The 13450-nt window shown below is 38.1% G+C and overlaps 1 protein-coding gene across 1 annotated transcript in view; it reads right to left on the minus strand.

Annotated features, from left to right (window-relative positions):
• The window catches only part of cdh24b (cadherin 24, type 2b), a 239553-nt gene that overhangs the window by 151770 nt on the left and 74333 nt on the right, over positions 1 to 13450 (minus strand). The window contains exon 3 of the mRNA XM_028472395.1: positions 7905 to 9655. Coding sequence (XP_028328196.1) covers positions 7905 to 9404 — 1500 coding nt within the window. The 5' untranslated portion in view covers positions 9405 to 9655. The remainder of the gene's footprint in view (positions 1 to 7904; positions 9656 to 13450) is intronic.

The following is a 13450-nucleotide window of genomic DNA, read 5'->3' on the forward strand; positions in this document are numbered from 1 at the left end:
GACCACCTAAAATCTGCGGCTCACTTGGGATTAAAACTGGTCCGTATTTGGTCCCTGAACTAAAATTAGTTTGACACCCTCGATCTATGTTATGCTAACTAGCTAGGCAATACTCACTATACCTTTCTCTTCACAATTCACTCAACCCAACCTCCTTGCTACAGATTGCTGAGTCGACAGGTGCTAGTTTTTATTGGAGGGGCAGGGTGGGGCGGGGCGGGGCCAACTGTGGTGGTTCATTATGTAAGAAGCCACCAAAACATCACAAACCGCCGTTCTCAGCCAAAAGCAAAATTAAATTGTAATAGCCAGGTTTCAACCTGTAGAGAGCAGTCACTCTTAAAATATGGCAAATTGAAATACTTTGACGAAAATGTCGAGAACTGGACAATAATTAATTAACAACTTTACTCTATGCACAAGAAAAAAAGTGGTTTTGGTGTTAAGTACCCTTTGAAGCATAATAGATGATCAATTTAACAAGAACAAATGTCATCTAATATGATGCAAAAATGCATGCTGATGTGCATTCTCTTGGAAAATGAGGCACCAAGAGAGCATTTAACATGTACATTCCAAGTAAAAAGTATAAAGAGAAACAAAATTAAAGCCGAGTTAATACATGCTAGGAATACTCCCAAGAATTTCATTTATATTTAGCTTCTTTGATCTATCATATGTAATTTTTTTTTTTTGTAGTGTGAGATTAAATTAACATCAGAGAAACATTCTGTTACCATACAATTCAATAAATGTACTTCTTTCACCACCAGTTCTCTAGTGTCTGATGATAAAAGCTACCCCGAGCGATCCACAGCTTCACTTCCAGTGACTTCCTTCTTCCCATCCTTGCATCACTCGGACACTTCCATTGAAGCGATGCTGCAATTTTTTGCATGTGCATAATTTGCACCCAGTGGCACAGCGCAGAGGTGCAGGAGTTATCAATAAGAGAGCGGTCAGTAACTGTGGTATTTATATATCTTTAAATGGCCTCAGGCAGGAGGAATCCATAAACTGCACTGTGCAGGGCGTTTTTCAGATGTGAATACTAATGAATGCATATTGAAAGCCAAGTAGAAGCTGCGGGAGCTGCTTAGTATTGTTTGACATGTCAGGGCTAAAAGTGTTTAATTACTGTTTCACATTGCTTTCAACGTGTTTTATATGCATATTATTCTATAGTGTGTCATTTCTGATACAGACACCGTTAATTACATCATTCTGGCATTTTTTTGTTCACAAGTGTGACTGATGTATATCATGCTTGTGTTAATGAGATGCTAATGAGGGTGATTGCTGGCATTCATTACCTGTAGCGCTGGTGAATTATTATGCACATTGTCCAATATGCCAAGTAGCTCATGTACCAAAAGTCCTTGTCACCATTTCTGATATCATGCTGATGTCTGGAAATAAAAGTGCTAAAAAACGCTCAGAATTCTCGATTCCGCCGAGCATTCGGTTTTTAGTTTTGACGAAACCCCACCAATGTGCCGACGATGTCACAAGAGTGAGTTGCGTACAAAAGTGTGTTTTCTGGAGAAGTACACAGTCTTGGTCTTGTCTCGGACTCTAAAGCAGTTTTACTCAGTCTCGGAGTGACCAGACTCAGGATTTTTCATCAAGACCAGCCAAGACCAGCACTGACTTCTGCTGTTCTTCAACTTTATTATTAATGTGATAATGAGAAGAACTTGCTAAAAAGATAAATATCTTCGATTCATGCATGACCTTTTTTTGTCTGTCAAATGTATTTTAAATAAACTAAAACTAAAAAGAATGTTATTTAACCGTTCAACCTTGTCATGGTTTTTGAATTTGATTTTATGGCCTTGGTCTCGGCTTGTCTCATTCTTGATCTTGACTTGGTCTCGACTTACAAAAGTCTTGGTCTTGTCTAGGTCTGGGTGCATTCTGGTCTTGGATAATGTGGTCAAAACTACCCTGAATGATTGGATGCTAGTGAATCTGAGCAAAGAGACAATATGCTTGAGAGAGCCCTTGAGCCATATTGTTATGAACCTTATTTGAGCGACGGTGAAGTCGTTGGCCCGCGGTCAATGCAGCAAATCAAGCTATTCATGCTAAGGCTGTAGAGTTTGGTTGACTTCTATTCTTTTTAGTCACGTATAACTAGAGTATGCTCATATTCTGATAATAAAATGATAGTTTTCAATATTTTATTATTAATATACAATAATTTTAACTGATAATGATCAAAGGTTAATATCGTTCAAAACTGTCAGAGAGTTGTGGACGAGCTGGCCAGTGGACAGACTGGGCATAGGAAACGCCTCATCCAGCAAGAAGGATTTCATGACGTATGCTCATCTGTCCACAACAGATTTTATCTTTACCAAACTTTGCCAAAGATTTGGTCATCCTCAAGAACAGGTCATAGTAACCATAATGTTTTGATTGTATTTATTTATTTTAAAAAGAAGTCGTTAACATGAGTGAAATTAATGATTTACTCCAATGACGTATACATATTCATACTTTAAAAGATATAAAATAATTATGAATATGAATAGAATATTAAAAACAAATTATGAATAATCAAATGTTTTATCATAATGACCAAACTGCTTTTTTTTTTCTTAAGAAATTGTAACTATTGCCTTTTAACGTCTACGTCTACTTTCAGAAGATACAGATACACTGCTTACAGACAGTTTGTGAGTCAGAGTGGCTCTACCATCCTGTGTAGTGATCAAAATACAGCAGACATTTCCTTCAATAGAATGTGAGAGATTACACTAGCCTCCTTTACAATAACACCTATGTAATTTGTGATGCAATTGTATACATTTACTGTCACACAAAAGAGAAAATCAGGAATATCTTGAAAAGTCTCTATAAAAAGTCTGTAGAAATTTATTAATTTGCAGATATAAATAAGAATATATAGTTCTCATTCTGTTATAGAAAAACAGACTGCAGATCTCTTCTCGTGCCTTTCAAAATGCAGCAGAAAAAGCAGAGGCTGTCTCTGGATAGGTTTTCCCATATTGTGAATCTGGTCATCAGTTCATTAAGATGAAAGAGACCAGTAGCCATTTAATCGCACAGCACTGAGAAAATGCAAAACTCGACTAATGCCATTTGCACTCGGGGCCTGGAGAAAGGTAAAACACAACCTAAAGTAAATGGAATTTACTATATGTGCACACATCAAGGACTTTTTGCATCAGAAAATCTCCTTTTCTCTATTTGATTCTCCATCTGCAGTTTGTGCTTGTTATCAACTACTGGTGTAAAGCAACAGAAAATAGTAGATGAGCTCAGATATTTACATACTTGTAGATTGGGAATCAACATACAGTTCTCTGATTTAGTACCTGATAATATATATACATATAAATGCCTTTTAAAACACTATTACATGTCTCATCTTTGAAAATTCTTTGTGTAACAGAAGACACCGAACTGATGAGGACATAATTCTGCATTATGATGCACACCAGAATCTGTTTGCATCGGGGGTTTATGTTTATTTGGAGTTTCTTATTGCTGGAAAACAGTAAATTTATATATTCAATTGTTTAATTGAACTGTGAATAAGTAAAGTCCATTTCAAGAAGTCTTCTTACAGTTGACAGCTATACACTATTGAGGTATCTTTGAGTCTAATTTGTCGACGCGAGCTAACTCCCTGCTAATAGCAGTGAAGGTAAAGGGCTTGGCCAGAAACTCTCCGTGTGTCACAATTCATGCATGGTCATTCTCTGAAAAGCAGACCATTAAAGCTGGGGTACTCAAATTATTTTCTAGAATTAAAAAAAATATTATTATTAGCATTATATAGTATATCGCAAAAGTAATCATTTCTGAAAAAAATCGTATGTCTGCATGCGGTCTGTGCCTTATAATTAAGTATTTTAGTTAATAAAACTTCGGTCACCTCCTCCAGCTCCAATCACAGGATTTAGAGAAAGGAGGGGTGAGCAGAGCCCACGAAGAAGCCTCCTCATTGGCTGCCGCGATATATAGTGAAGCGCGTGCACGGTGCTAACAAAATCAGAGGAAGAAAAGAAAGAGACGCTTGGATGCAACTTCAGACTGTCAACCTATGCATGTGCACGTTCAGCGCTCGTGTGCGACTTTGTGCACTTCCAGACAAGGAGACTGGGAGGGATTACCAGAGTGGGGGGAGGGATTTACGGTTCAAATTCAGCCATGTCCCTTTGTCACGGTTCAAGATTCAAGTAGTGCAGCTTTAATGCGCAAAAGTAACATTAAAATGTGAAATTGTATCTTAAGATGAACAAAATAATGTAAAATATTTTGTGGAATCACTAAAAAGATTGAGTTATTTCATTTAGGATTAAAAATGATGACATAGGGACTAAGTGGCTCAAGTACCCCTTTTCTCTTATTTCTGATTCCAAGTACCCCTTTTGTTCCGACTACTACAATTTGCTCAGAATACTATGGAAAAACAACTATAGAGCAAAATGATGGAATGAATGAGCGATAACGCACACTTGTATGTTCAGTTCATGTTCTAGTCAATATCATTTCCATCACCATTGTGAATTTTAACTTAAAACAAAGATTATAAATCCCCATAATTTTAATGCTGTCATTGTTAATTTTCCACTATCTCAGGTGCTATCGCCAACCCCTTTTGAGAAAAACTGGGTTCGAGTAGCCAAGATGAAATTTCCAAATAGACGAAGAGAAACTGCACTATGTGTCGCATTTTCTCCCCTACATGGTGTGGATGGGGAAAAGGCAGTTTGCATTTAAAGAGAGTAGTAATCGGAGAAGAAGAGCTCATCAGTACGAGGTGTTACTTTTTTTTTATTTCCAGTTTTGCTGAGGCGCCTTTTCTCAAATTAAATCCACGTTTCTTTCACCCTGCCTCTGCAATCACTTGAAATGCCATTACAGACCATGTGACAGCATCAATTAAATTCACAATTATCATGGGGCAGAAACACTAACTTGAGCTCATCGTAAAAGTGTGCATGCATGTGTGTTTGTAAGTTGCTCATGCATATATTAAAAAAAACAAAATGCTGATGGAGATTGTTTCTGCCTTTTAAGTTAACTCTTTTAAAGCCAAACCAAAAGAAGATGCTACAACAAAAAAAAACTTAAAATCTCTGATAATAATACGTTGTTTTATAGGCCAAATTTCTCCGTGGATTTAATTTTTTAAAAAAAGCTCATTTGAGTAGAGAGAGTGCATAAAATATCCCTGGAGAGGTAAAGTGGGTGCCATGTCCTCAAAGTTGGCCCTTATTTTACTATCATTTTAGCAGCTGAGCCTTTGTCTTTCACTGACATCACAGATTAAAGTATTGGCTCTCGTCTCCAGCTTTAGTGGAGATTTATTCTGACCCAGCAACCCACAGTAAAAGCAACATAATAAAAAATGAGTTGATGCAGGTTTTAAAGACAGCTCAAAGTGAAAAGTCGTACGTTGAAATCAGCAGTTTGTTCCGAAAAATATTTATTTTACATAACCAAATCCAAGTTGTGAGTCATCATAGGTTATGTGGCCTACGTAGCCGACAAAGCCTTACATTTAGACTGAGCTGAATTAGGCAAGAGGAAAAGTGAGTTTATTTCTTTCACACCTTTCCATTGAAGAGCAATCAACCCCTTGCTAAGGAAAAAAACAGGCAGCATGTCCGCATTGATCCATCTACCTATAGAGATTCACAGAGGGCCAGAGCACAGGATGAAAAATTCATAAGAGTATTAAAATATATAAGAGCATTATTTATGTGTGTGCCATCACTATCTAAAACAGTCGGGTACTAATCTCACACATCTCTACCCTATCAGAGTCAGAAACACACAACCGAAATACCAAACTGGGTGTACTCCAAGTGTCAGCACTGTCATATGGGCGTGTGTGTGTTTGTGTGTGTGTCCTGGCATGGTTCCCTTCTTGAGTGCCATACAATGTGCTGGCATAAATACCTGCTTGACACAGCAGATTGGCCCTAATGGCTTGACACACTGCGCCATCTGTAAGTTGGACCGCTGGCTCTTGAATCTCTCCGTGGCAAATGACGGTGCTTCGCAGCATTCAAAGATAAGTCCATAATCAGTCATAGTGCGAAGGTGAAAATAACCAAATTAAACATCAGGGAGGCCAGGGCATAAATCCTGTAAGATCCTAAAGTCCATCTGTGTGCACCTGGATACTAAAGCCAAGAAACACTAAACAACATCAGCTTTATTGAATATTAGATGCAAGACACCACCCACTGAGGTTATGCTCTTACAACAGCCACTCTCTTTTAGACACAAACACACAGACACACACACACATACACACACACCTCTGCATCAGCCACAGAGGAACCATTACTATTCATTTACTTAGCAAACTGGCCACACAGGCTTATAAATTAGCTCATCTAGCACAGCTGGGTGCCGCGACAGTTGGCTCATGCTAAGTTGGCAAAGGACTAAGACACAGCCATTACAATGCAGGGTTCTGAGACACCTTCTGTCCCATCAACGTGACCTCCTCCATGCTCATCTGCTCTTTAAAAAACAAGGGGGGAGAGAGGAAGGGTGTTCATACTTAGTCGATTATCTCTCTAATAAATCAAGGAAGTTCTGCTTCCTTGTGTGTGTGTGTCTGTGTGTGTTTGTGGAGCAAATACTCTACTCTGATGCGGTGTCTGTTCGACCTGAAACTTTTTTGACCCCTTGCACATAGGTTGAGTGTGTGCATGCATTATTTTTGAATTTATTTGGTGTTGCAAAACATTTTTTTTTTTTTGCCCGGATGGCACATCCCAGAAGTGAAACATATTCAGCTTTTGAGACCCTCCTCCAGTTCACAGAAGAAGGTCAACATTAAAAACATTTCAGTAGTGCTAAAAGTTATTTAAGTGTGTTGCAAAACATTTATTTTCATTTTGTTTTGAGATTACGGCTCCCAATTTTCGATCGTGTCGTGGTACTTCCGGGTCTGTCTTTCTCTCTCTCTCTACAATACATTATAGAAAAATACACCAAAAAAAAAAAATATATATATATATATGTATATATATACAGTATATATATAAAATGAGTAAAAAAAAAAAAACAAACACATTTATCTTGCTCATGTCCCATAGAATTAAACCAGGCAAATCGCACACACTATTTTACTTTGCAGCCACACATAAACCCCTTTGTAACACTACAGAGTATGTACACCTCTTTGTACATCCAACTTTCAAACACATACTCATTTGGCCATAATTGACAACTTTACTTAAGCTCCCACTATATGAATACATACTTCCACTGTACTAGTTGTAATAAATAACAGAGCAGGAGGCATATGACCATGACTACAGTAGTGTTGTATGTGTTGTGCTGGGGGAGAATGTTGAGATAAATCCTGTCAGACCAAGTGTAATTTAATCTGAATGAAATAGCATTAACAGGACCTTGCAGGACTCTGACCATGAAGAGTAAGAGCTGACAGGTCTGATCTACAGGGAAATGAAGGGAACATTCAGACTTCTCCTGCTTTCAGCCCCGTGGGGAGGATCAATGATAGAAGGAAAAAGTAAAGCAATTAATTCACATAGATATGTCAATTCCCCTCGGTGGTAGAGATCATGATCAGCCCTTGGGGCAGAAGAGATCTGGGGCTTTTGTTACGCCTCAGTACATCATTGATTCATTGAAGGTTTTACAGCTACATGAAAGCCATTCAAATGCATAGAAGGAATGTTAATCAATTCCAATTGCAGGTTTATAATAATGCACAAAACCTTGAAATCATGTCATGTCTGAAATATCTATAGAGCCCATGTCTTGAAGATGAAAACATATGGAAAAAAAGACTATGCCTGGCTTTATCTTTCAACAAATATATTCCTAATAGTGTTCAGTGCTCTTGGAAATGATGGACGATGTTTGTTTTTTTTTCTTACCCGTCCGATAAGCACAGGTTCTGGTCCAGCGTACTCTTCAATCACAAAGAACTGGTTCCAGATCCAGCTCCTCCTGCTTCGAGATCGTGAGCCTTTCTGGTCCGTGGAGTCAGGCACCTCATCCTCCATCTTTGACTCTATTTCCTCAAACACAAGGCCCTTTTCATTCTCCACATCTACAGCTTGCGTCTCAGTGTTTTTTACGTCATGGCTCCATCCTGCAGCACGATGAAGCCTCAGGACATGAGTGCTGTTGACAAGTTTGTTGTCTTCATCTGCGGGGTACCGAGCTGTGCTGATTTCAGTTTGAGCACTCTGAGCTGACTCTGTTAATGGTTCCTGGTGGGAATTTGCCACTCTGTTGCCTGGTCTCACTCCCAGGGGCTGCATTGTCAGCACAGACAGTGACTCATTGGTTTCCGAGGGAACATACAGAGGGAGATGTTTAGTCAATGCAAATGGAAGTTCTGTTTGGCTCATCATTAATTCTTTTTCAGGGCTGAGGTTGACCTCACTACGTGGTGTTGACAGTAAACGGATGAGGTGTTTGCTCTTGCTATCAGCACTATCTGAGCCCTGTATTCCCAGGTTGTCCAGTCCTTTGCCTAAAGCCGGCTTGTCTCCACTTAGCGGATTATTACGAGTCTCTGGGCCGTGGTCTCGATTAATATCTAGAGTGGTGACTGGACTTGCATAAGGAAATGCCGTCTGATTATCCAGTTCAGCATGAGACTGAGTGACAGCCATGTCTGGTCTCTGCACTTTCGGAGCCTCAAAGAGTGCATGATTAATGTCAATCAAATCCCTTTTTCTGCTCCGACTGCTCTTGCTTACAAAGCTTATGGTTTGAGCACTTTGCATTTGAGAATTGATGATCCTGACGAGGTTCTCCTTTGACAGCAGCTTCAGTCCTCCATAGTTGCCTGTAAGGTTTAGCTTGCGGTTTGAATCTGTGCTGGAAATTCTTTCTGGTACCCCTGTGGTATGAACACTCGAATCTGGTCGACTCCTTAATCGAACACTTGATTTAAACCTGGTTTTGTTGGAATGCAGGTCAGGCTTGTGATGAATATTCAGCACCTTCTCCGACCGTCCAGGTTTTGAGTTCTCTAGGTTCTTGGTGGCATTTTTGAATTTTTTTGTATCCTGGCTCAAAACATGGGAATTTACTTCTTTCTTAATTACAGAGTCCACCTCACGCTTTGGCTTAAATGCCTGCCTCACCCTATTGGCTATTGATGAAGATGGACGACTCTGCAGTATTTTGCTATACGGAATAAATCCACTTTCACTGACTTGCTCATGAGAAATCAAGTTTCTAGGTGTCACATTGGAACCTATATTTGTATCCCGTTGGCCCGCCGATCTGCTTTCTCCAAGTTTCAGTGAATGCAATCCACCTACACCTCTCCTCCTTTCACTCTTACCAACCATGGCACCGGCACTAAGCCCCTGCCATACACATAGGAGGACTAACGGGAGCACATTTCTTGTAATCATCTTGTCTTGTAATGATACGTCCTAATTTAGGCAAGGTTTGCTGAGGAGAGGCAAGTCTTGTTTTCTGGTTGTCTTCATTCTCTCCACTGTTTCCGTCGTCTTCATACACCCCCCTCTATCAATCTTCTATTTGTGCCCCTCACCCACTGCTGGAAGGCAGGTGTCAATCACTACCTCTGACTTTTTGTTTAACGTAGACTATCTTCTTCCTCGGCTGGATTTTCTTCCACTTTTCATACGAGCTGAACACCCTGAGAGAAAAGATAAAGATAATTAAGTCAAAGCTTTAATCATTACACTGTATTAATTAAAAGTGATGCAGCATAGACAGGTAGGAGAGCTTATAGAAAGACAAAAATCCACGCTGACCCAAGAGATTTCCCCTATATCTAAAAGGAAGACGGACATCGTCAAAAAGTGAGTCTTTTATGCATTATTTACTAAGACAGTCTGTCAAAGATTGTCAGCTACAGCGTAAGGGGGTCTTCTATCACTTTGTTTTAATAACTGGTTACATTAATATTTCATCATCATTATCACACATTTTGTTAAATGTTACACCATAAGTGATTCCAGATGTCGCTGAACATGTTTGCATAAAATCAACAATCTTTTCCCCAGTTGTATTATATTAGGACACCGCACAGAGGCTAACATGAAAACACACATGCACTTAAATCTAAACGTATGCATAATTAATTCATCATAAATTAATCCAACTTCTATGACTTTAGGAGGGATCCAGAATGTTTAAAGGGATGACACACAACATCGAAAAGCTGTTTGGCAGAGATGAAAGCTAATCTTTGAACCACCGCGACAACAATGTCGTTCTTTCCCTGTAGCCTGCATTTTTAAAACATCTCTACTGAACTTTCATTACTTTGAATAGCTTGGAAGACACCAGATCAATTATAATTGTAATCGCGTAAATGATCATTAATTACAGTTATGTCTATATAATTGTCATTTTAAAAATGTGTTTCTGTCGTAATCGTAATTTAAAAAAACGAGTTTAGATAATTACTTTGTAATTGTAATACCGATGAAAATTCTCTAAAAATGGCCAAATAAAATTTAACGCAAAACTGGAGAACCACATTACAGTTCTATGTACAGTTCTACACGTGTAGTTAACAATTATTAAAATGTGTTTCATATCACGCTTTCCCACGTTTCGCCATTTTAAAAATAAATAAATCGATGGGTATGCTAACACAAAAAAGGCTCAAATGTCCACACCAAAAATATTAAAACCTATATTTTCATTGATTAGGAAGCCTAACAAGAAAACCAACAAATAGGAAAGAAATTAGATGATAGATATTTGTTTCTAGTGTATTTTACAGCTGACCATTATCATTAGAGATGCTAACAGAAAGCTAACACAAGAAGAAGGTGAACTTTTATTAGCTTACTTATTTCAGGCTCAGTAATTGGGATTAATTGTAATTTACTTTCTGTGGATAGAATAATAATTGTAATTCTATTGTAATTCACTGTCATCGTCATTGAATTGTAATTGAACAAGGGTAGTTGAAAACGTAATTGTAACTGAAAAATGGAATTGACCCCAACCCTGGAAGACACCATCAAGCGCACGCTTGATTTGAACCTCTTTGATTGTTGTCGATGCATCTGAATAATGAAAATATAGAACAATAAATCCTCTTAATTACATTCTCCTCTTGACATTTGTTAAACATTAGGTGTAATGTATTAGTGGCTTGGGGAATCGTGTGTGTGTGTGTGTGTGGGGTGATAGTTTCATCTTGTCCTGGGTGGTTTGTCTGTGTATGACACTTGCTCTGCTCTGACGCAGACAAACCCTGTCAGCACATTCATTGGGGCATGACTGAAGTTTGGATGTTCCTCCTGGAATACTTTATGCCACTTTTTTCTCTCCCTCTATTCTTATCCTCTATGACCTCCAATTTTTTTCGCTCGGCTTTTGTCTCTGAATGGAGGAATCCAATTCCTCTCCACTGCCTTTTTCTCTCTCCACCTTCACCCACTCACCACCTGTCTCATCTATTGCTTATCTCAGTAAATCCGACTACATTCGGGTTCTTTAACTTGCGATTGTTTTCGTATCCCATCTTCAACGGCACTTCTTCACCCATGTTCTTGTGTCAATCATAGGCCTGTCACGGTCGTCTAACTCAGATTTACCGCATTGGAAGTGGCAGGTGTCTTGCTGGCTATACTACCATTGTGATGACAGGCTACAATACCAGAATATAGTAAATGATTACACTGATCTGATCTGCAGCAGAATAGGCGGCAGTTATTGGCTTTGTAGTTAGACTGAATGTTATCTCCAATGTACAGCATGAGGACGACCAGGGTGAATCCAATGACAGCTTTCTTTCAATCTCACAGGAATTCATCATCTGGACGTTTGATGGCTATATATAGCAATCTTTGTTAACAAGCCTGGGGCAGGTGACAGGCAGGGTTGGGGTCAAATACATTTTTCAGTTACAAATATGTTTTAAAATACCCATATTAAATCATCATTTAATTACAATTACAGTTACCAGCATTTTTTCAAATTACAATTAAATTCCATTATGTTTCATCCTCAGAAAGTCAATTACAATTATGTTCTCAATTACAATTACCGAGCCTGAAACAAATAACCTGATAAAAGTTCACCTTCCTCTTGTGTTAGCTTTCTGTTAGCATCTCTTATGATAACAGGTTCTAAATCAGCTGTAAAATATACTAAAAACAAATATCTATCATTTAATTCATTTCCTATCTAATGTTTCCTTGTTAGGCTTCCTAATCAATGAAAATATAGGTTTTAATATTTTTGCTGTGGGCATCAGAGCCTTTTTTATGTCAGTATACCCCGAGATTTCCATTTGTTTTTAAATGGTAAAATGTGGGAAAGTTTGATATGGAACATATTTTAAAAATTGTTAACTACTATATGTGTAGAACTGTAACATGGTTCCCCAGTTTTTGCGTTAAAACTATATTTGACAATTCTTATAGAATTTTTATGGCGATTCCAAATACAAAGTCAATTACAATTTAATTACAATTACGACAGCAACAGATTTATTTATTTTTTTTAAATTACCCCATCATTGTAATTAATTATCAATTACACGATTACATGGTGACGGTACGCGGAGCAGAATATCAACACGACACTACCACCAGCCGAGTTCCAAACTATCACATTTATGTGAAGTAGGTCTGTGTGAAGTCGTCTTTGAAACTCTCATCCATTGATTCTTTTCATTCGTTTTCTCAGAGTTTGTTTTTTTTTAAAGGAGAAATTCAAAGGACTACAGTAGCGTATTGATCTGTGTCGCAGTCTTTTCATGCTGTCCTATGCACCTCTAGGACAAAGCTATTGTTACGCTGTTGCTCGGGGCTTTCACCGGCATGTAAAGCAGTGAGGATAATTGGGCACTTCAGTTTAAAGCGCAAGGGATCTCATATTTCTTCATTAGACTTTTCTAATGTAATACAGGAAAAAGGTTGTTTTTATCCTCGTGAACGAAGCACAGATCAGGGTGTGTATTTCACCCATAGCCTTTATGTACAGGAGAAAAATCTTAATTACAGTAAAAAAAAATAAAAAATAAAACCATAGACTGATAGTTGGTGGCTACAGGGAGCTCTAGCTGCCTAATTAGAGGTTTAAAAATGCATTGCTGAGATATATTCTCAAAAAGATATTAAACTCACATGAGTTTCTCTGACTGGTTGCCTTTGTAATTCTATCTGCCTACAGCCAGTCTCTTACTGTAGTGATATGATTTGTTAGGGTGATATATATTAATAACAACCCATTTTATTTGAAAGCGCTTTTTAAGACACACAAGGACACTTTACAAACAGGCTAAAAAAACAACAAAACAGTGGTAAAAGCATAGGAATATACATCAGAAAGAAAAAAAAACAAGAAAAAAAAAGCAGAACAGGTGAGTTTTGAGTGGGAGGGAGTGAAAGTGAAAGTAATGAGGCCGTGATTAATTGGAAAAAATAAATTAAAATCAAAACTTAGCAAAAAAAAAAACAAATAT

The sequence above is a fragment of the Gouania willdenowi genome, chromosome 17 (genome assembly GCF_900634775.1).
Source record: "Gouania willdenowi chromosome 17, fGouWil2.1, whole genome shotgun sequence".
NCBI classification, from domain to species: Eukaryota; Metazoa; Chordata; class Actinopteri; order Blenniiformes; family Gobiesocidae; genus Gouania; species Gouania willdenowi.